Source organism: Bombyx mori, chromosome 12, assembly GCF_030269925.1.
Source record: "Bombyx mori chromosome 12, ASM3026992v2".
NCBI classification, from domain to species: Eukaryota; Metazoa; Arthropoda; class Insecta; order Lepidoptera; family Bombycidae; genus Bombyx; species Bombyx mori.
Window position 1 is genome coordinate 10,839,088 of NC_085118.1, and position 25,071 is coordinate 10,864,158.

At 38.1% G+C, this 25,071-nt stretch overlaps 1 protein-coding gene across 3 annotated transcripts in view; it reads right to left on the reverse strand.

Moving 5' to 3' along the window:
• LOC101736179 (E3 ubiquitin-protein ligase TRIM9) overlaps positions 1-25,071 on the reverse strand; it is a 34,528-nt gene that overhangs the window by 7,495 nt on the left and 1,962 nt on the right. The window contains exons 3-10 of one of the 3 annotated variants that reach the window (XM_062671531.1): positions 24,558-24,791; positions 22,893-23,040; positions 22,025-22,167; positions 19,268-19,406; positions 14,585-14,821; positions 13,077-13,249; positions 6,050-6,194; positions 420-5,533 (exon numbers count right to left, since the gene is read on the reverse strand). In XM_062671531.1, the coding sequence (XP_062527515.1) occupies positions 6,063-6,194; positions 13,077-13,249; positions 14,585-14,821; positions 19,268-19,406; positions 22,025-22,167; positions 22,893-23,040; positions 24,558-24,791 (1,206 nt within the window). In that variant the 3' untranslated portion in view covers positions 420-5,533; positions 6,050-6,062. Of the gene's footprint in view, positions 1-419; positions 5,773-6,049; positions 6,195-13,076; positions 13,250-14,584; positions 14,822-19,267; positions 19,407-22,024; positions 22,168-22,892; positions 23,041-24,557; positions 24,792-25,071 lie in introns of those variants that run through there. The other 2 variants (XM_038014555.2, XM_062671530.1) reach the window with 2 other exon arrangements.

Sequence of the window (25,071 nt, forward strand, 5' to 3'; positions counted from 1 at the left end):
ATAATTGTAAAAACCTATGGGAGCACAATTTGAATTTAAAATGAATATAATAGTACAGAAAAAACATCAATCAGTTTCTTGCATATAACCGAACCATATTATGCAACGTACGTATACTTTTCCCGTATATAGAACAAGTTCACCGCCCACCTGTTGTTAAGTGGGTAACGGGGCCCATGGACATCATAACGCCAATTCCAACCACTTGAAATATGCGACCAAATTCTCATCCTGTATGTGTGTCTGAATATTTCGTCCCCCGAAATAGGTACAACGGTTGTGTGTGTCTAGCGGCTCTATTGTCTCACAATATACCTTAAATTACGGTAAAAATATACTCATTAATGGGCAATGATAATTTTTAGATTCAATCAGGTACTCAATTCAGAAGCGGCAGTGTGTAAGCACAACTAAATGAGTAAACACACAAAATCGAGTTTTAATTAAAAAATTCACAATCCAACTTGATATAATAATTATAGTATATAGTATATGGTATATTATTATAGTCTAATAATTATAAGCGCGTTTTAATTGATTCGAATATACACAAATGCTAACTACTTAGTTGAGTTTCAGTTCTCGTTACATGTACATATTTAAATATCGTGAAGAAAACTTGGTTCATATAACTACTAACTACATATTATATTATAATGTTGTCTTTTATACGTCTGAATCCATTGTTTATTACTAAATATAACAAAACATATTACGTAAATTGAATGATACAAAGTTTCTTAAGCCTAGCATACGATTACATTACATGTTTCAGATATAAATTCGATGCCGTTATTGCATAGCAGAGGATCACATAACTGTTTATCTTAATCATTGAATCAGTCATATTAGTATATCTGAACTCTAAGTACATATTTCATTCATAAAGTTGTTTCTACTATTGCTAGAATTACATAGTTTTATAAGCATAGAAGTGTGTGTGTGTGTGTGTGTCTTTTTTGTTCTATATTCATTTTTTAAATCAAACTTTAAAAAAATCTTACTATAGACATACTCGCGTATATATCCTCGCGTAGATATACTTATTATACTTTGAATGTGCAGATAATGTTATGTACGCCATTATTGTCACATGCATCAGGCCATACATTAAATAGTTTAAGTTATTTGCAATGTTAAATGTTTGTGATGTGGCAGTACTTTTTTTAAATAAATAAATAGATATTATTAATATCGAAAAACTCAAAATATGAGGAGGAGGGGAGGAACGGTGTTGTATATTGTAATGTATTTTTAATATCTTCAGATGTGAGTCGTCTATTATCAAAGGTGGCAATCTGTACATTTGGACAAAACATTTTTATTGATATGTCAATACAGATTTATTTGAATATAATCGTCTCCTTCAAAGAATACGGTTCAAAACCTGCATTAAATAAAGGTTAATAGTTAACCTGTTATTTATCTAAGATGTCGTTCCGAAGAGTTTTGTAACTGCCAATGGAATACAAAGTCAATAATTCGTTTTTCTGATTTACCAATCATTGTCCAAAAGTCAGATTGCCGCCTTTGATAATAGTCGACTCATGTCTCAGTGCCCAAAATCATGTCCAATTGAACAAGCGAGCTGTATATTGATCAATAATTTAATGTAATCATTAAATCAGCAATCAGTTGATATGTTTCTCTGCTTCCTGCAGTAGCAGCTTGCACTTCTGACACTAATTATTAAACAAATTCAAGTAAAAAAGAAGACGACTTCGACAGTAAGGAAAAAAACACACAACGCAACGAATTTACCGTTGAATATAAAGATGGCGGCCGTGAAAGCTGTCAAAATGACATAAAGAAAAAAAACCTTTCAAATTTATACATTCAAGGACGGTGTACATTAGTCCAATATAAAAGGTATCTATTTAGTACGATTAAGAACTCTATGTAGAATCAATTTAAAGAAAATTTTAACCAACACACGCACAACTTTTAAGTACAAATAACGATTAATATACATTTTTAAGCCTGTTTGACCGATTATGTTGTTAATAATATAATAATAACATAAAGCAAAAATGAGGTATAGGAAGAACTCGTCTGAGGAAAACTGGGCAGTCTACAAAAAACTTCGCAACCGTTGCAGTCGCCTGTGTAGGGATGCAAAGAGACGCCACATTCACAATTCCGTAACTAATCTCGATACTACACAAGTATGGCGATTTCTCAAGTCTCTTGGTATCGGTAAGGCTGTTGAGGAGAATACCGTAATGGCGAATATTGACGCACTCAATGCGCATTTTGCCAAGCCTCCAGTCACGCTCGATGCCACCATCAAATCTTCTACTCTTAACCATCTCTCAAATCTTTCTAAGCCATTAAATACTTCTTTTTCCTTTACACCAATTGCTAAGCGGGATATTAAAAAATCCTTTCAATCCATTTCCACCAAGGCAGTAGGATGTGATAATCTGCAGCTTCAAATGTTCACACTTATCATGGAGGAAATTGCTCCTATCCTTTGCCACATAATAAATTTTTCTCTTGAGTCCAGTTCCTTTCCGTCACTTTGGAAAAAGGCTCATGTCCTACCCTTGCCTAAAATTGCAAAACCTGCTTCTTTGTCCCATTACCGTCCCATCTCTATTCTTCCGATCTTTTCCAAAGTCCTCGAGAGCATTGTTCAGAAACAACTGTCTTTTTACCTCTCTTCGAATAACCTACTGAGTCCGTATCAATCTGGATTCCGTCCAGGTCACAGCACTGTCACCGCGTTGGTGAAAATCACCGATGATATTCGCTTGGCCATGGAGCGGAAATCAATTACTATTTTGGTTTTACTGGACTTTAGCAATGCTTTTAATTCAGTTGATTTTGACATTCTTCTCGGTATCCTATCCTCTCTTAATGTCTCGTCTTCGGTAATTCAGTGGTTTAATTCTTACCTCCGTGGACGCTCGCAGTCGGTTCGCTATGAAGAGTCTTTCTCTGAGTGGTGTGACCTCACTGCGGGTGTTCCACAGGGTGGCGTACTTTCTCCTCTCCTCTTCTCTGTGTTTATAAACACAATTTCTCAATCTTTATCTTCACACTTCCATCTCTATGCAGACGACTTGCAGCTATATCGTCATACGAGGGTTGCTGACGTTGGGGCTGCTATTTCGGCAATCAACGTGGATCTCTCTGCGATTTACAACTGGGCCAAGTCCTTTGGTCTTTTGGTGAATCCTTCGAAATCGCAAGCTCTCATTGTTGGTGGTAGGTATATGTGCGGCCTTCTCGATTACAGCTCGTTAGCGCCCATCCTCTACGACAACGTTCCGATAGCGTATTCGAAATGTGTCAAAAATCTAGGTTTATACATCGACAGTCACCTCTCGTGGATTAATCACGTTTCCGAAGTAAGCAGAAAAACAGTTTACTCCTTTCAGTCTCTGAAACGCCTTCAAAAATTCTTGCCTCTTCGCACTAAAATTTATCTTGCCCAAACGCTTTTAATTCCTCTTCTCGATTATGCTGATATCTGTTTTCTAGATGCTTCTGAATTGCTTTTAGATAAACTAGAACGTCTGCAGAATTTGTGCATCCGCTTCATTTTTGGTCTCCGGAAGTATGACCATGTCTCCGATTTCCGGGCTGAGCTGGGGTGGCTGCCGATTAGGCGACGTCGAGATTGCCACATTCTCTCTTTTCTCTATTCTATTCTTCACAATCCTGATGCCCCTATCTATCTCCGTGAACGCTTTGAATATCTGATTCCTGACGGCAAAGTTAGTCGACAAGCCACTTCTCTTCTTTTAAAAACTCCCATACACAGCTCTAGTCGCTATAGTGGCTCTTTCACAATACAAGCAGTGCGATTATGGAATTCTCTCCCTTAACCTATTCGTGCTAGTTCCTCTCTAGAAGTTTTTAAGAGTCAAATGAAGAAACATTTCCTGTCACTTTAATCGTATTTAAGTTATTGTTTTATGTATTTTTATTTATATGTATTTTTCATTTAATGTTAGATTATTTTTTTTAATGCTTAGTTAAAAATCATGCTTTATATTGTACACTATTCCCCTCTTATACATCGTATTTCTCTCTGATAATGGTTTGCTGGAAGAAAACTCATGAATGAGTTAAGCTCGCCTTTGTACATAGTATTTAGAATTCTTTAAATCTGTTTTTTATTGTATTTTCTTTTGTGTACAATAAGTATAAAAATAAAATAAATAATAACATGATTAATATGAATACAGATTTAAAAGTATTTGATCTTTCATAATATTATTAATTACGTTATGTTTAAGTACGGACTAATTATACCAAAGCTATAAAACTAATATTGGAAATTAAAGAGCACAGTAATCTACAAACTTATTTCCAAGATTTAATTATTATTTTCGCTTATAACCTGACTGAACGTTTAGGGATAAGACTGCCAGGTTTTCTTTCGTATTCTTACAGTTTAGTAATGTATTCTGTAATTAAATATTAATAATTTACTATTAAGACAATTTTAATCAGTCTTGGCTTAAGACGTGTGCTTTCTATTTAGAAAAAAAAAGTAATGTATTTAAATATTAAACTATTGATAATTAATGACAGTCTCGTCGCTTAAAATATTTTCTTATTTAAGTATTAATTTATAGAAAAAAATATGTTTAAAACACTAGAACCATTAAATTTTAATATAATGTTATCTGGCACAGTGTAATACTTAATTAATAAATAATTTAAAATAAGTGAATGCCTAATCCAATCATTGTAAGTGTAAAGTAATTTAAAACTATTTTTACACTAGTATATAAACGGCAATAAGAATTTCAACGAATATATAAGACTAGTTTGATTTTTAGTAGCGGTTGGTTGCTAATATTAATTTTGAAATTCCTTAATATAAATGCCTAGCTACACTCGCATTAATTTCATTAAATTCTATGAATATTCACTTTACATTTATTTTGTATTATTAAGACTATATTGTATGCCGAAATAAGAATATGAATTCTCGAACTCACTATGAATATTCGTAATATATGTTGTACAGAAACCAGTTTGATGACTTCGAATAAATGTCAACGTTAAATATTATATCACGGACGGGGCTCGGAACGTTTTTAGTTATTATTTAAGCCGAACTAGTTACTATATAAAAGACGCTGTTTAATTGTGATATTAAATACATTATGCACCCATTCCCATTTAACATAAAGTTGAGAATGGAATATTCCATGACGCGCCCAACCGATTTCTCGAAAACAAATATATCAAATGTACTACTACTATCCATGATTAATATTATGATTAGATTGTTTGTATTTATGTAATTTCATTACTCAGATATGGGAATTTTAAAATGCCATATCGTTCAATTCGTGAGTAGAGGGCGCTTTGAAACAAATATTTTTCTGTTTTACGGGAATCATTACAATTTGTTCATTGAACACACTATTTAAATACATAACACATTAAGGTTTAGTGCCCAAAATACAAATAAATAAGTTAAATAAATAAAACCCCCCTTTCAAACATCAGGGTATTTTGTAACACGTCCTAAAAATCGTCTGTTCTATTTTTCATTCTCGTGATTCAACTGTCGATCCAAAAAAAAAAGCATATACTTTATTTTAAATACATAATTTTTCTGGGTTAAGAAAATTAATTTTAATCGTTATGTTTTCAAAGTGGCTTTAAAACTATTTTGGGTATTTTACTAATAGTAAAATAGCGTGACAAACTCATCGCAGATAGAATGTAGTGACAGCTCTACCCGTGGTCCAGGGTGTAGGCGCAGCGTTGTCAGAGAGCGCCGGCCTCGGCAGTTCAATGAACCTGTTACATTTTGAGCACGCGCTTACTAGATGGCGCTGGGGTATTGATTGCACACGGGCTGTACGTGGGCTAAAGACGCCTTTGACGTACTCTATGAAGAAATGCCATATCGTCTTCTCCCCTTCCACCCTTCTAAACCGAAACGCATTACTGCTTCACGGCAGAAATAGGCGAGGCTATGGTACCTACCCGTGCGGACTCACAAGAGGTCCTACCACCAGTGTTACAGTACGCGGTCGTGCTATATTACGCGTACTGCATGGCACACAGTACTTACACGTGTCTACGGCTCACTCGGCGGCGAGCTGCGAGAGGAGCCGCTCGGGCGGGGGCAGGCCCGGCTGCAGCGTCACGGCCACGCCGCGGTTCAGCGACACCGCGGGGTAGAAGGCGCCGCGCAGTCCGGTGAATGCGATGTCTCCCTGTAAAGAATGAGTATATGGGTTAGTCCATAAAGGTTTTTGTTTTTATTTATTTTTTATTGCCCTTTTAGGCAGACGAGCATACGGCCCACCTGATGGTGAGTCGTTATCGTCACCCATGGACATCAGCAATGCCAAGGGCAGAGTCAAGCCGCTGCCTACCGTTAAGTACTCTTCACAAGCCCCGTTTGAAGGAGGACATATCATAGAGCTCGAGAAACACCGTGGAGCTCATTTCAAAGACGGATCTGACGCGAAATAGACATTTATCCCAGTTGTGAGGACAGAACATTATTTCATCTGTAACTGGTAAGTTTTGTGTCGAGATGGCCGACATTCACGTAGTATCCTATACTGGCTCTAGTAAAACTTAACACAGGTATTATTGTCATAAATAATGTTCGCCTAATGACCGAAGTTCGACCGCAATTAATTTTAGCTCACGGTTTAGAACCATATTATATATTGTATAGAATAAAGATAAACAAAAGAACATCTGTTGACAAACACTGGAGAAAAATAGACTTAACTGTTTTGTTTATGCTTATTCGTATTTAGAAAATTAGATTAATAGCTGGATAAACTATAGCGCAGTCTCGTGGTGATTCAGCCTTAATAGCAACGGTAATTAATGCTTTAATTATTTAAATATTACATATTTGGAAAAATAATAATCTTATTGTATGTACCCAATCTATTAATGTCAAGATACAACTCTATTATTACCACTATTTTTACTTATTTTATTATTCTTATTTTTATTGCATATATGGGCGTACAAAATAACAGCCCACCTGGTGTTAAGTTGTTACTGGAACCTATAGACAGCAGTCTCAGTATAGATACAACTGTCTACACAGAGATAGATACAACGGCTGCCCCACCCTTCAAACTGAAACGCGTTACTGCTTCACGGCAGAAATAGGCGGGGTGGTGGTACGTACCCGTGCGGAGTCACAAGCAGGGTTGTTACGGATGCAATAATTTAGACATCCGCGGATGCAGATGCGGATGCGGATTATTAGAAGTTCACATCCGCAGATGCGGATTGGATGCGGATGCAGATGTAATGCAGATGCGGATGCGGATTTTCCCATTTTAAAAGGATAACTATTTTAAGAAATTTATCCTTTTAAAATCCCAAAATCCATGAATAAATAACTGAAAATCAATTTAATTTTAACTTTTTATTTATTTAATCATATATTTTGAACAAAATTATACAAGTTTTTGGTTTTACTTATGACACAACAGAATTTTAAGCTTCGAGTTTCATAATAAAATATCTTTGTTTAATAATTAACCTTAAAGATTGGTGAATTATGTTTAAGAAATAGCAATATTGCAGCTTTCTCAGCTTCCAACCTGTTTCTTAGTGGATTATATATTAACCCAGCTCCACTAAATAGTTGTTCGTTGGGAACACTGGCTGGTGGAGGTGGTAAATATCTGCATGCTAATTTGGAGAGAATTTTTATTCCTGCCTGCTTCATCATTTTTTTCTTCAATTCCTTTTCCTTATTCGCACTTTGGAATAAATAAAACTCATCCGGGTGTATTTCCGGTGATTTTTCAAAGAAGTAGTAGTGCGTCCCTTCCACGAGTAACTTTTATTGCATATCTTACACTCCGACTTCTCCGGATCATTTTCGTCTATTGTATATTATTATACCTATATAAGACTTATAGTCCAGATACTTCTTTTTATTGGTGGCGACATTTCACTTAATATTTATATCAAATATTCATTAAACATGCAAAAAACTAAGAAATACACAGTAAACACGACTGTAACTATAATTTATTGACAATGAGAAAAAACACAAGAAACAAAACCTGTAGGATCTCGTTACCAATGTGCGCCTTCCTATTCGTCAGTTACCGAATGAAGTTAGTGTTGTAACCTTCTTTTTCATATTCCATTATTTGAAATATACTTCGAACACATTGTCATTTTTACCATCTATCATTATTATATTTTTATGCTATGTCTTGAAAACATTGTTTTATTATATTGGCGACGAGTTAAAAGAAATTAAGATGAACGATGAACAATTCGCATTATTTTTACATGCACAACAAAATCAGCAAGAACAGATTTTACAAATCTTGAAGTTGTTGGTACCAGCAGCTTGCAATACAACAGCCAAGAGCGTGACGAACGACTCTTTTACAAAACATGATACGGATAACAAGATAAGTATAATCAAAAATTTCAATATGGATAAATACAACCCAGATAGATTCAGAATTGAAGATTACATTGATTTTTTCGAAAACAAATGCAAAATTCTTGATATCAATAACAGCGACTTACAGAAGGATTTACTTTTGAATTTACTAACACCAGAGATATTCCACGAATTAAAAGTGGCTTTAACGCCTGATTTCGATATAGCTACATACAGCGAAATTTGTAACAAATTATTAGACCTCTATCGCATAAAAACGACGAGATATAGAGCCTTAACAGAATTTTGGAATTGCACTAGAGAACAAAATGAAACGATGGAGCACTATGCAAACAGATTAAAAAGTCTTAGTCGGGATTGTGGCTACACTAATGACTTCCTGGAACGACAATTACGTGACCGCTTTGCCACTGGATTGAATCATCCAGATTTAGAAACTGACTTGAAACAAAAATGGCCTGATTTAATTCAAATGGTAGACGGAATACCAAGAGAAGTAACCTTTCAACAAATTTTTACAATCTCTCAATCAAGAGAACAGGCAGAACAAGACACACCACGAACAAGTATTAAAAAAATAAATAGGCGCAAAACCAAAACCGTACCATTACATCAAAATACAACACGAAAATTAAATCCAATGCATTGTTTACGCTGTGGAAAGAAAGAACGGCACAGCCTATCACAGTGTCCAGCCAAGGACCATATTTGTAAAGAATGTAACACGAAGGCACACTTTGAGAGTTATTGCATCAAGTCTGGACGGGCATACATCAGCTATACAAAAGGGAGCCGAAAATCAGTTAAAAAAATAACAAGACATCATAAGTCCTCAACATCATCATCATCTATCAGTAATAACGAGGAAGAAAGCGATGATGAAGTTATCTGCAGCGTCTTGGGTACACGTAAGAGAGAATGCAAACAAATCGATGTACGCATCAATGACATACCTTGCACTATGGATTGGGACCCCGGCTCTGCGTATTCAATAATAAACACGACATTATGGAAAAAATTAGGATCACCATCTTTACAACCCGCCCCGAAACTTAAGGCCTACGGTAACACAAACTTAAAAACAAAGGGAATTACAAAAGTAACAGTCGAAGTCGACGGACTGCAAAAACTTCTACCTGTGGTCGTAATGAAAAATGCCAAACCAATGTTATTTGGTTTACATTGGAGTGAAGTTTTTGAAATGGAATTTCCAAAACCAGTATACTCCATCAAAACATCAACACCGATGACTCTTAAACAAATATTGGATAAACATGTACAACTCTTTGATGGAAAACTAGGAAAAGTTAACAATTATTACGTAAACATACATGTCAAACCAGAAGCTGAACCGATCCACCTTCCTGCACGGCCTATAAAATTCAGCATGAAAAAGAATATAGAAAGGGAGTTAGATCGTCTGATCTCAGAAGGGATAGTGGAAAAAGTAGATCCTAATATTACACCTATTGAATGGGCTACACCCACAGTTAACATTCTGAAATCTACAGGGGAAGTTAGGATATGTGGAGACTACAGAACTACACTTAATCCAGTACTTATTAAACATCTTCACCCAGTTCCAATTTTCGATCAACTACGCCAAAATCTCGCAAACGGTAAATTATTTTCAAAAATAGACCTTAAAGACGCATACTTACAATTTGAAATAGCACCAGATTCGAAAAAGTACTTAACGTTGTCAACCCATAAAGGGTATTTCCAATACAATAGAATGCCTTTTGGAATATCGACTGCTCCTTCAATTTTTCAACATTTTCTGGATCAACTGCTAGGCGATATCACCAATGTAGCTGTATATTTTGACGACATAGCTATAGCAGGGAAAGATCTTTCAGAACATTTACAAACTTTGTCTATTGTATTCGATCGCTTACAAAACGCTGGCCTAAAAGTTAACTTAAAGAAATGTAATTTCTTACAGAATCAGATTGAATACCTAGGTCACATAATAGATAAACATGGCATCCACCCAACCAAATCTAAAATTGATGCCATAACTAATGCTCCAGCACCGTGTAATGCAAAAGAACTACGATCATTTTTAGGACTAGTTAATTTTTACGAACGGTTTGTACCACATCTTCACGGGATTTGTTCGGATCTTCACGATCTAACTAGTGAAAAAAATAGGTGGCGTTGGACTGATCATGAAAACAGAATATTTGAAGATACAAAGAAATGCATAACTTCTTCACAACCATTAATTGCATTTGACGAGAAACGTCCCCTTTATTTAGCATGTGACGCTTCCGAAAAGGGATTGGGTGCAGTATTATTCCACAAAGACTCGAACATAGAACAACCAATTGCTTTTGCTTCAAGGAAACTACGTCCAGCGGAAATGAAATATTCCGTTATTGATCGTGAAGCTTTAGCAATAGTATTTGGTATAAAAAAATTTGATCAGTACTTGAGAGGAACGAAATTTAATCTAGTTACGGACCATAAGCCTCTTATACATATTATGGGTGCACACCGCAACCTTCCTAAACTAGCCAATAACCGATTGGTAAGATGGGCCCTAGTAGTGGGAAGTTATCAATATGACATTTACTACAGGAAAGGTGAAAATAACACATTAGCTGATTGCCTTTCCAGATTACCAAACCCTGAAACTGAACCCTCCGAGACAGAAGGGCTTGTACATAAAATAGATCTACGTCTTTTGAGCACTCGAATGACTGACCTTAATCTATCAGAACAGTTACTTATGAAAACAACTTCAAAGGATCATATACTCACAAAAGTTTGTCAAAATTTAAAAACCGGCTGGAGAGAATCAGATTACAATCCAGAAATGAAACCATTCTACAGAAACCGGACTGAATTATCTGTTGAGAATAAGATACTTATGAGGCAAGGACGCATCGTTATACCTACAGCACTCCGAAAAGCCATTCTTACATACCTTCATCGAGGACATCCTGGCATTTCTGCTATGAAAGCACTTTCACGTTACTATGTTTGGTGGCCTAACCTTGACGAAGACATAGAATTATTTGTTAAGAAATGTACCAGATGCCAACAGAACCGCCCTTGTAATCCTGAACTTCCTGTATTTTCCTGGTCCATACCAGAAGAAGTATGGGAGAGAATCCATATCGACTTTGCTGGACCGTTCGAAGGATCGTATTGGTTGGTATTGTGCGACGCTCTCTCCAAATGGGTGGAAATACGACCGATGAAACACATTAACACCAGATCACTTTGTCTTACATTAGATAACATATTTTGTACATTTGGCTTACCAAAAATGATTATATCCGATAATGGACCTCAATTTACATCTTATGAATTTAAAGAATATTGCACAAAACAGTCTATTTTACATGTCACATCATCTCCATATCATCCTCGGACAAATGGGCTGGCAGAACGTTTAGTCAGAACATTCAAAAATAGAATGGCATCGGTAGACAACACAAATCTCGAGCGCCGACTATTAGAATTTTTGTTTACATACAGAAACACTCCGCACTCGTCCACTGGTAAATCTCCAGCTGAGATGATGTTTGGACGACAATTGAATTGCATACTTTCCAACATTCGGCCAGACAAAAGAAGATTAATGCAGTATTTACAAGTAAAAGAAAACATTCGTACCACATCACCGAGTTACCGACCAAGTGACCAAGTATATATTAAAACACGCAATGATAAAATATGGGAACCAGCGGTAATTACATCCCGAAAACATAAATATTCATATATTGTTTCAACACCAGGAGGACTAGAAAAACGAAGACACGCTGATCACATCAGGCCACGCGAGTCCTCCACCTCAGAAACCCCGAGGAATGAAAGGGCGCATTCTTCTATGCTGCCGGCGACTGCTTCTCCAGACATTGGAATGGACACAACAATTGACGAAAGGCTAACTAAAAACAAGAATTCGGCAGCAGTACCATTACCTACACCGCAGTCACCTACAAATGTACAAATTTCTCCAAATTCACCTTCACAGCATTCGAAGTTATACTCCTCACCTGCTCCGGTCTCCACTCCTGTGCCATTTGCTCCGCGTCGAAGTAATCGACGTATACAGGCACCCCGCCGTCTGATCAACGAGATGTAGATGGGGAGGAATGTTGTAACCTTCTTTTTCATATTCCATTATTTGAAATATACTTCGAACACATTGTCATTTTTACCATCTATCATTATTATATTTTTATGCTATGTCTTGAAAACATTGTTTTATTATAGTTAGCAATTACCAAACAAACGTGAAGCACGTGCCACTCTGGCTCCGCCCACTTTCTTTACATGTAGTTACTTGTTGAAATGAATCTGCATCCGTAAAACTCCGCATTGATTGATGCGGATGTAAATGCGGATGCAGATGTCTGAAATAATGCGAATAGTCCGCATTTGCGGATGCGGATGCGAATATTCGTAACAACCCTGGTCACAAGAGGTCCTACCACCAGTAATTACGCAAACTAAAATTTGCGGGTTTGATTTTTACTACACGATGTTATTCCTTCACCGCGGAAGTCAATCGTGAACATTTGTTTAGTATGTATTTCATTAGAAAAATTGGTATCCGTCTGGGATTCGAACACCGGTGCATCGCTCAACACGCTTACACCGAACGTCTTATCCTTTAGGCCACGACGACTTCAAACTCTCTGTCACGACGACAATCTTCTGTAATTGAACTAACCTGTGGATGGTCGTCGACGGTGAAGCGCAGCGTGCCGCGCGTGAGGTCGAGCAGCACGCCCACAGTGGAGCCGCACCGCACGCCGCCCGCAGTGCGCCCGCCGTGCGCGCCGCCGTGCACGAACCACGACCGCGACCCGTCGATGTACATCGCCCAGCCCAGCGCGTCGCTTCCTGAACGTTAAGCCTTATGTGTACGGACTACGTGTGTTTGTGCTGCGGAACGCGCAGTCTGCGCCTCCAATAACCCCCATACATTTGGTGACACAACAAAAAGTTTTGCCAGTCGAAATATTATTATTATACTCCACATTGATCACGAGATGCTACAAAATCTGGTCAGATTTAGACCGAGGCTTTTGGCTTATTTTGCCATCAATGGCAGCGTTAATAATGTTTTCTCAATATGTCTGAGGTGCTGAAATTCCTTTGGAAACGATTACCTTGTATGAATGTCTGTCCAAGAAATTCATAGCACTCTGTGAGAGATTTACTGTCAATACAAACATGAAAGCTCATAATTTATAATTTAAGAAAGAAAGAAAGAAGAAACAACATTCTCAAGGAATTTAATTCCTCTGCATGCTTTAAAAAGATTACACATATTCCTTTTTTTATGAAGGAATACTGGTGGCCCGGAGGCCTTTCCATTTTCACCAGGACAGGTGGGCAAGGAAAGGCTTAATTAGGAGGGGTGGGATTTACTGACAGCTGCCCGAGCGCCTCCGAAAGAGACCTAACAGCTCAAGGACAACTGCTTCGCGAGTGCATCTACTACCGAGAAACTCAGCGGGCCGATGCGCGGATTAAGTTGCACATCGAACACTTTGCCAAGTTCGGTTACCCGAGTCCCTGAGCCTGCTCTTAGTATTAGAGTCGAAGGCGGCTAATGCAAGAGTTATTGGATCTGATGGATCCGTAAGGACGTATCTAGGGCGTCGACGGTGACTGGCTCCTGCGTGGGCAGGATTCGAAGAGTACTGTGAAATGGGGGGAATCGGGACACTTTTTAAGTTCGACATTGATTTTATCATTTTTTTGTAGTTATAGTAATAAAACGGAGATCATAATGGCTCCAGAGTTTAAAATTTTTATATACGATGCGTTATTAATGTTATTATACATAGTTCATCACAAAATATACACAAAAACTGAAAAAAAGAACTAGCTTGACCCAATTCACCTTGGCTTTGGGGTGAATCAGGTTACGTATAGGGACAATAGAGTTTTTCGATAGGGCTGGCACTATTTAGTTGTTAGGTAGGTACCTAGCTTTAGGTAATTAACTTTTTAATATCTTTAATGCTTACAAAACTTTGATGACTAAATTAAATTATATAATATATTAAACACTAAATAAAAGTCATTTTCAGTGTCACAAATAAAATCTCTAACAACCCAACAAAAGTATTGTGATATCCCAGATTTGTCCCTATTCCTCCAAATCTACTGTAGCCAGCGGCGGCAACGCTAAGGCGATTATCATGACACGACGCATATCGCATTTACCGAGCATCTTATCCCTGGCGACGTCGGCGCGGGCGATGCCGAAGGCGGGGTCCGCGTCTCCGTCGTACGCGTCGAGCCGCAGCGTCCAGTAGTGCAGGCCGCGCGCCAGCGGCTGGTCGGCGAGCACCACGCGCGGCTGCCAGCCCGCCGCCGCCGCGCGCGCGCCGTCCGCCGACAGCGACACCCCGCCGCCCCCCCCGCCCGAGCTGCACCGCGCGTCCCACGTGAACCACGCCACTGTCGCAATAAATCTTTCTATGTTTTACTATTTTCAATTTGCGAAAGTCAGATCCCCAAAAAACTAATATAAAAAAAAGACATGCCCGCTGAGTTTCTTGCCAGTTCTTCTCAGGACGGAGGCTAGTTTTTATGAATTGGCGGTAGTTCTTTTTGACGTTCAACAAGTATGTACTTTCATTAATGTTGAATAAAATTTTTTTGATTTGATTTGATTTGCTAAGTTATTATTATAAACTTATTAAATCATATGATCATAGACTATTCGCTTTATCAAATAAGATTTTCTCTTTCTTCTTCTGAGTCGGTCTCTTCATTGCTGAAGTGGACTACTCGATGCACAATGCTTCTCCACGTCTTCCTGTCCTCGGCGCAAGGGCGGATCCAGCTTTGGTGCCAGGAGGGGGTCACATAGTCATGGTCAAGTCAAGAACTTATAATTTAATTTTGATAACAATAGATACAAGTAAAAAGTAGGTATTTTATTATAAGCACATTAAAGGTATAAGCACATTAAAGGTATAAGCACATTAAAGGTATAAGCACATTAAAGGTATAAAGAAATTTTAGTTTTTTAACTTAGAACTATGTTATGATATGTTGAAGTTTAGTCGTTCCGATTCCGATTGAGGTTAGGATTCAATTTGAGGTTAGGCCTAGCTAGACGTTACGTAGTCGACAAGCGCGCGCGAGTGCGGCGCGGTAAAATTCAAATTTTCGATGCGTTCGTTCCCAAACATTTGCCATCATACAAAGTTATTATATTATATTAAATTAATTAAGGAGCAATATAAGGAGCAACAATATACCTAGTCTTGCCATAAATACTGAAACATGGAAAAAAAAAAAATTCCTTTGCAAATAACATTTATTACTTTTACAGTGTGTTAGTTTAATACATAATTATAAAACAATTTAAAGTACAAAAAGCTTATTCGAAGTGGTCTCCATTGGCTGCAATACAGTCCTTTAAACGTTGAGGCCAGTTATCAATAGAAGCACGCACTCTTTCCATGGGAAAAATTTTCACTGCTAATCGTGCGGATTGTTTTAGGGACTCCAAATTATCATGGCGTTTAGAGCAAGCCGTACTCTCTAAAACTGACCATAAATCATAATCCAGCGGATTAAGATCGGGACTAGACGACGGTCAGTCTTCAGCTCTGATGAAGTTCGAAACGTTCGTTTCCAACCAAGACTGCGTAGACCGAGCTTTATGACCTGGCGCCGAGTCTTGCTGGAAGGACCATTCTTGATTATTCAACATGGTGTTGTTAAGGGGCTTCACTACCTTCTCAAGAATCGTATCTTGATACACTTGTGCCGATGGTTTTGATACCTTTTTCACAAAAGTATGGCTCAGCCACTCTTTGATAGCTAATACCCCACCAAACATCACTGAAGTCGGATAGTGCCTACGTTGCACTCTGTCGACTAATTGGGAAGCTTCCTTAGAGCTTTGAGCATAAATACGGTCATTTTGTTTGTTAAAATGTTGCTCAATTGTAAAAAATTTCTGATCCGTAAACAAAACTTTTCTATGAAGTGAAAATTTTTTCGGTGGCGTGAGTGAACCAGAACAAATTGCCAACATGTTCAAGGAACGCTTCTTTGTAAAATCTACTTTAGGACTCGCTGGGTCGGTGCTTGATATTGAGCACGGCAGGGAAATTGGAGTGGCATTTACGTCTAAGGATGTTAAAAAGACAATTAGGTCAATGTCACGTGGTAAGTCTCCGGGACATGACGGGCTTAGCATTGAGCACCTGCGTTATGCGGGCGTGCACATCTCTAGGGTTCTCTCAATGCTGTATAACATTTGTGTGGGTCATAGTTATTTGCCAAGGGAAATGATACGAACAGTAGTTGTACCAATAGCTAAAAATAAGACTGGAGACCTTGCAGATAGCAGTAACTATAGGCCTATCTCACTAGCTACTGTTATATCCAAAGTGTTGGACAGCATGCTTAACTTTAAACTAAATAAATATGTAAATCTTCATGATAACCAATTCGGATTCCGTTCAGGTTTGTCGACAGAGAGTGCAATCTTAAGTCTTAAGCATGCTGTCAAATACTACACGCGGCGAGGAACACCTGTTTATGCCTGCTTTCTTGATCTGTCCAAGGCGTTTGATTTGGTTTCCTATGACCTCTTGTGGAAAAAGTTGGAAAATATTAAACTACCCACGGAAATAAATAACATTCTAAAGTTTTGGTATGGGAACCAGATCAACAATGTGCGATGGGCTGGGGCTTTGTCTCTTCCGTATAGGTTGGAGTGCGGGGTGAGACAAGGCGGGTTGAGTTCGCCTACGCTCTTCAACCTGTATATGAACGAGCTGATCGGCGAGCTCAGTAGGACCAGGATTGGTTGTTTCATAGACGGGGTGTGCGTAAACAACATCAGCTACGCAGACGATATGGTGCTGCTGAGCGCGTCTATCTGTGGCCTAAGGCAACTTGTTTCTTTGTGTGAGGGATACGCCAAATCACACGGTTTGGTGTACAACTGTAAAAAGTCGGAGATCATGGTCTTTGAGACCAGGGGTGGGACGCATGATAAAATACCTCCCGTAGTACTCAACGGAACGCCATTGACAAGAGTTTATAAATTTAAATATCTCGGCCATGTGTTGACCCCTGATCTCAAAGATGATGAAGATATTGAACGAGAGCGGAGAGCGTTGTCGGTTAGAGCAAACATGATAGCTCGCAGGTTTGCACGGTGTTCACTTAAAGTCAAGGTCACCCTCTTTAGGGCCTACTGTACTAACTTTTACACGTGCAGCTTGTGGGCTGGATATACTCAAAGATCGTACAATGCTCTCCGTGTTCAATACAATAACGCGTTTAGGGTGCTGGTGGTGCTGCCCCGCTTTTGTAGCGCATCAGGGATGTTTGCAGACGCGCACATAGATTGTTTCTACGCTACCATGCGTAAGAGGTGTGCATCTCTGGTAAACAGAGTGAGGGCCAGCTCCAACAGTATCCTGAGCATGATCGCAAGCAGGCTGGACTGTATATACATGGGTCGCTGTGGTGCCATCTCCCATGGGGTGGTACCACAGTAATTCATTGTGATGTAAATATAACTACTAACATAGGTCTGTCTTATTAACAATTTATATGAGTCATGGATACTTGAAATAAAAACATTATTATTATTATTATTATGACCTCCCTTTGCGTACCGTTTCAGTAGTTGTTTCGATTTTACCACCCTATTCTCTTTTAAATTATCAGTTAAGAAATGACCACTAGGTCTCTTATAGGCTGCAAGACTTAAGTCATCTTTTAAAATACGCGACATGGTTCTAGGTGCTATCTTCATCTCCCGAGATAAAATCTTTTGCTTTCGGACAGGATTTCTTCGAATTATTTCCCTTACTGCTTTGACCACCTTTTTCGTACGAACACTACGTGGACGGCTAGATATTTTTCTGTCACAAACAGAGGAGGTCTCATTGCACCTATTAATAGCCCGGTACACAAACATTTTACTAATACCAAGCGTATGGAGAGTTTTAAAAATTGCATTTGGCTCCATACCTACTTTGCGTAATGCAATCACAGCGATTCGGTTTTCTTTATCACCCCACTCCATTTTAATATCGCAAAATATTGTACAATGTATTGGCGCCAAAATGAGAAAACTCAATGAGCAATCATATAAAAATGACAGATTCCAAATTCGAATGTAATATTTTGTTTATTTTTAATTGTAACAGTATTTATGGCCAGACTAAGTATTGTCCTTAAATTATTATGTTCAATATGTGGTCCACCTAGGTCCTGGAACCAGCTCAGGGGGGGGTCATGACCCCCATGACCCCCCCCCTGGATCCGCCCTTGCCTCGGCGGTCTTTATAGCCTCGGTTATTGGCAGACCGGTGAGCGTCTTTACCATATCAGACCAGCGGGTAGGTTAAGATTAAGATATTAAGCAAACTTAAAGATTGATATCAGAAGAATAAGCCGAGATAAGTTAGCTTAGCAAATGAATATTGTTTCTTGGTTTTGCGTTTCAGCAACGAACGATTTTCTTGCACTTTGTACGAATTTGTCATTGTAACTAATAAAAATTAGTTGTTTTAATCGATTGTGCTGAGTATGTCAATTAATATGGACAATTTTTTTTTTTAAAGGAATAGTTTACTCTATTTATTATAGATGGCAGTATAAGGCTCACAGCCCGTTTGGTGTTAAGTGATTACCGGAGCCCATAGACATCTACAACGTAAATGACGCTATCCGTCTTGAGATATGAGTTCTAAGGTCTCAGTATAGTTACATCGGCTGCCCCACCCTTCAAACCGAAACGCATTACTGCTTCACGGTTGAAATATGCAGGGTGGTGGTAGGTACCTACCCGGGCGGACTCACAAGACGTCCTACCACCAGTATACAGAACGTGGTATAAGGAATGAATGAAAATTCATGTACCCGGTGAAGTTTGCAATCCTATTATTTCGCTATAGGGTCCCTCGCCGGCTCCGTTGAATGCCTTAACGCGGGCGCTGTACAGCGACGCGTAATGGAGGCCGTCGATTGTACAGACGGTTTCCCGACCGCAATACACTTCCTAAAAATGTTAAACTCATTGTTTTTATTTTATTCCAGTGTAGAAAAGGATCGTGGCACATAAAATAAGACAATTCCATTGTTGCATTACTATTGTTTTTTTTTTAAATCTTCGCTATTACAATAATAATAAAATATCCGACAACTTTTTTACGCTTTGCTCATTCGATTTCGAAGGAGCAAAGCGTAAGCTAACTAAAAACGTAAGCTACTAAGCGTAAAGCGTTTTTGCCCATTCGAAGGAGACCTAACAACTCAAGAGCAATTGTTTCGCGAATGAATCTACTACCGGATCGGAATCGCGACCCGCTGAGAAGATCCGGCGAGAAACTCAGCGGGCTGATGCATGGGTTAGGTTGCACGTCGACCTCTTTGTCGAGTTCGACGAGTACGGTTACCGGGGTCCCTAAGCCTGCCCCTAGTATTAGAGCTGAAGGCATCTAATGCAAAGGTTATTGGATCTGATGGATCCGTAAGGACGTGTCTAGGGCGTCGACGGTGACTGGCTCCTGCATGATCAGGATTCGGGGAGTAGTCAGCGGCGGCAACGATAAGGCGATTATCATGACGCATAGCCTTATCGAAGTATCGTTCCGACGCTGACTTCATGTATTTCCGAATTGATTCGAGGCCCAGGTCGTCGTGTAGGTCAACGTTCCTCACGAACCACGGAGCCCCGACAGCTAACCTGCAAAAGCGGGATTGTAGGGATTGGAGGGTGTCTATGTGTGTGCGGGCCGCGTGAGCGAACACCACACTCGCGTAAGTCATGACGGGCCTTATGCAAGTTTTGTAAAGTGTCACCTTGTTCCGAAGGGACATTTTACTCCGCTTACAGATCATGGGATTTGGAAATGTATGTTTGTTAGTATCTATACATTACTTATTATTTTATTAGCGTTACGTTTTTGTGTAATATATATTTTTAAGTTTTCGCGACCAGTGCACATAATAAAACAACGTTTAAACGGTTTCAAGCGTGGTATTTTTATTACAATGTTTCGGCCACATTTCAGTAGCCGTGAGCACGGAAGGCAAAGATGTCCAGTGTCAATAAGCGGAGTTCTTAGCTGGCTTATAAAAGTCATCTCTTGTTTCTCTGGCGACAATCGAGATCCATTCTGCACACGCGATTGCTAGGAAAGCTAAAATAAAAATGGAAAGCTAAGTATCTAATGAGAGTCCAACAAACAGACACAAAAGCAGCATTAACCAATTTTAACCAACTAATTTTGAAGTGCTGCTAACAAATTTTAAAAAAATTATTACAACACAAATCTACTCCATGCATTTACTGTTCTGTTAAGCAAAAGTTTGTCCATGTGTTGGCCGAGCCTTGGCCAACATTTGTAGCGGTGGTTAAAAATCGGTAATTTTGTTCAAAATTTAATATTATTTATAAGTTTAAAGCTTACAATATAGTTTATACTTCATGTACTTACCGAAAGTAAGATACTCCGGCCGTTAAATTGTTTTTTCGAGCCTTATTTTTGCAACTTTTGAATACACACTGCGGTATTGTGAGACGGGTTGACATTGGCTGTGTTTGAAGTGAACTAAACAAAATAAGAGCTCACATTTCAAGTGCGCTGTTATTTGACGAGACGGATTTTATGCACCGACCCGAAATCTAGTTACTATTGTTGATCGAAGCCGTTTTCTCTCACTCACATCTTAACGCTCCGTTCTCTCTTTTCATACGTTCCGTTCTTACCAATGCTACACAAATATAGACTTAGTTCCCAGTGTTTGGAACTTTGACATAAAAGTAAATAGTTCCTTATAAAATCTGGACGGTTATTCGCACATTTTGCTATAAGGTCTTCGCAGCCAATTGTTATTTAATTTTATCTTGTATTGATGGGTGAATAAGAGGACGGCTCAGCTGGTGTCAACTGGTTATTGGAGACCGTATTGAGACGGTACTCACAACATAACGTGAGCGCCGTCATCCATCTTGAGATATTCAGTTATATATTATACAGGCTGTACCACACTGTTCAAACCAGAACGGTACGACTGCTTCACAGAAAAAATGGATAGGATGGCGGGACTTACTTACAAGTGAATTCTACGGTTTACTCTAAAATCGTGAACATATGTTTTTACATCGAAAAGAGAATTTTTTAAACAAAATTAAGTGGCAAAGAGTGTTGAAAGCGAAGTGGTTGTACGTTAGTTCTATTTAGGCATCGAAGTAATAATATATTCCAAACCTCACTGCTTTAGGTTTCAACGTGGATACCTGTATTAAGTTTATGCTTAGTGAGTTCTCTGAGCCGTGTGCACAAATAGACAACTGCGACAGGAAAACGATGACCAAGAACATTAATTTATAGAATATTTAAGCGAACTAATATTGGTTTGTTTGTTGACAACAGAATGGGTAGTCCTCAACCCTCAGACACAGCCCACTGAGTTTCTCGCCGGATCTTCTCTGTGGGTCGCGTTGCCGATCCGGTGGTAGAGTCTGTGAAGCACGGCTCTTGCTAGGGTTCGTGTTAGCATCGTCGTCAGGTTTGAGACCCGTGAGCTCACCTACTAGTTAAGGTTACGCTGATATAGGCTATATCAAGGCTCAAGGCTCTCAGCTTAGGAAAGAAAAAAAAAGTTAGTCACCCGAAACGGTCCCCCGAGTCCATCATCCAATTCCAGTACGTATCCGCGCACGGCGGAGGGCGCGGGCGGCGGCTTCCAGGCCAGCGTGCACGAGCACCCGCGAGCCGCACAAGCCTCTACTGCCATTTCCGGAGCGCCCGGTGCTGTGTCGATAAAAGCGTACTCATATTTCGGTACTCATTCACATTACATCAGAACGAATTTCCTTATGGGACGATGTGGAGGGTTGCCCTAACCGGAAAAAAACGTCCGTAACGTAAGATTTTTAATATTTATGTATAGTCTTAGTATGATGACTATACAGTGTCTAATGTATAGTCTACGTAATGACGGTAATAATTATTATTATTCATATAAATAGCTGTTTCGTTGTTATTATTATATATTTTACGTAACGTTTTGAATCGAGTGAAAAACACGTTGAAAGATTCTGTTAAGTCAATACATACCTAGCTGATAAGTGCACGTTGAAAAAAATCTTAGTTACGATTAAAATTCAACAACGTATAGAAAGTTGGCGGTAACTGGTAAATCCTCACACAATTAAATAAAAATCGCAGTACATTTTACATATTTGTTACTAATGGTTGTGACGTTCCAAGGCTACATAATTAAGGACGATGCGACGTCCAGAATTAACGGTTTCGTATGATGTTTCTTACGATTTTAAGGCAACAGGAAATTTACGCCGTGTATTTAAATTTCTCATGAATAGTTTAAAAACTACAAACAATTAGGGTTATACCTGACAATTTCATTGAGTTCTCAACAGCTGCATTCCGTAAAAGAAAACCATTCATTATATTAATGTAGCACTGAGACAATTTTTTTGTTTATATTTTTGTTTCATAATCACGAGGAAACTTACGTGTACATTCAACAAAATTCATGCTTTTCACTGTACGCAACACTGGTTCTATATCCAAGTTAAGCGCCGGCGGAGACGGAGGCGGCTCCAAGGACGTACATAAATTGGCAGCAGTTTCTTGTGCTCGTATAGACAGAATGTTGCCCACCTGAAAATATTATATTTACATAGTATATTATGTGTAGTTTGGTGTAGTCATTCAAGTATTTGTTGTATAGAAAATTAACAAGCAGCGTTTTTTTCATGAACTACGTTTTTTTATTACCTCGGTAAACAGACGGTCCACAAAATTGCCAGGGACAATCAACAAGCTGTCTACCGCTGACTAATTTCCTTAAATCTCGTTTAAAGGACATGTCATAGCACTCAGGAAAAACTAGGGAGGTATGGACATTCCATAGGTGAATGGTATGTGTGTATGTAAAATATTTCTGGATATGCATTATAGATGAATGTGCAGGTTTTATGGTAAAAAAGCGATAACAGCATCATCTCAAACAATTGCTCAGAGCAATCTCCTTAGACCCCAGAGTACAAAACACAGACACAACTAGGGAGGTATGGATATTCCATAGGTGAATAAAAGAGTAATAAATATTAAAGATTATATTAATATTATAATGTATTTTGAAAGATTTTTGTTTGCCATATTTTATCTGCGTAATGTGTCTGGAGATAACACAAGCAATAATACAATAAATTATATGGCACAATATGTTCAGGCTTGCTGTGGTCGATAGTAATATGATATGAAAAACACAGGATTTTAATGAGAATGTTATTTAACGTTCTATATTGAAATGATTTTCTTAGGTAATATTTGTATCTAGTTTCAAGTACATTTTTAAAGACAGATTTTGTTTACAGACTATGTTTTATTGAATGTGAAACAGAAAAAATGCATGTGACAAATTTAATATCTTGTGGTTTCAGTACTTATTTATCACTTAGATGTATGCTGACAAAGAATTGTGTGCTAACTGATAATAATGCCTATTGATTGATACAATAAAACATTTGTGTTATGTATGCCGTATACTGGCAGATAATCTTCTGTAATCATTGTTTACATTGATATATGGGTCTTACTGATAATTTCGTTATTGTATATTAAAACACAAGATATACGTTATGTGGAACAGTGGAAAATATTGTAAGTCTTATAAAATCAAAAGCAAAAATTATTGAAGACAGATCGAAAATAAATATATGTATCACAGCAAAACAGTAAAGTATGCTCCATCACAATAACATATTTAACTATGGGTTATTAAATATGATTAACATTGTATGCAACTAAAGAAATTATGCTATGTGAAAAGTTTTACTCATCAGCTCATCATCATAATACAAATTTGTGTATAATTTTGTCTTTTTCTTGGGGTCTCAACCTATAGATCATGTTTTTACACCAAATTTCTTTTTTTTTTATTGTGTTTTATTATTTCGATACAAAAAATGGAATTATAGATATATTTTCTTTCTTATTCCTAAATTTGACAAATACAGAATTAAAAAAAATCTATTGGTTCAGTTTGACTACTAGCTCTGTTATATTCATTTTTGAGGACTTAAATTAAGTAGTAATCAGGTTTATACCTTTTTTTTATTGATTCAATTGATTGTATTGGTGTACATGATTGGTGGTTACATTTATTGTATTACCTGAAGAAATGCAGCCTGATCTGGTTCTTTTAATGCTTCAATAGAGAAGTGTAGCAGGGCAGTGGCTTCTCTTAGTTTCTGCGCAGCATGCGAAGTAAGAGATCTCATGTTTGCAATTGCCTGAGATTTGGTACTGCGTGCTGCACGAATTAATTCATCTCGTCGTCTTTCTATGGCACAAGTTAGTTCTGCACATGCATTGTCAATTTGCTTCTCCAATTCCTCACAAGATTCCTGAAAGATTTCTTTATTTTAATTAGAGTATGCTTAGTTGTCATGCAGTTTAAATGCAATTCTTTTGCATAAATCCTGTATATTTTGCTGACAAGCTTTCAATTGTTTTGTCAGTTTATGATACAATGACGGTAAAACTTCATAGGAAAAGTGGCTCAATATAATGTACTCAGCAGCCCAGATGAAAAGTATTTTATTTATTTATTAGATAACAGACAGATTATTTATAGAAGCACAAGAGGTATTGTGAATGATGGTTTCTTAATGATCATCATATCAA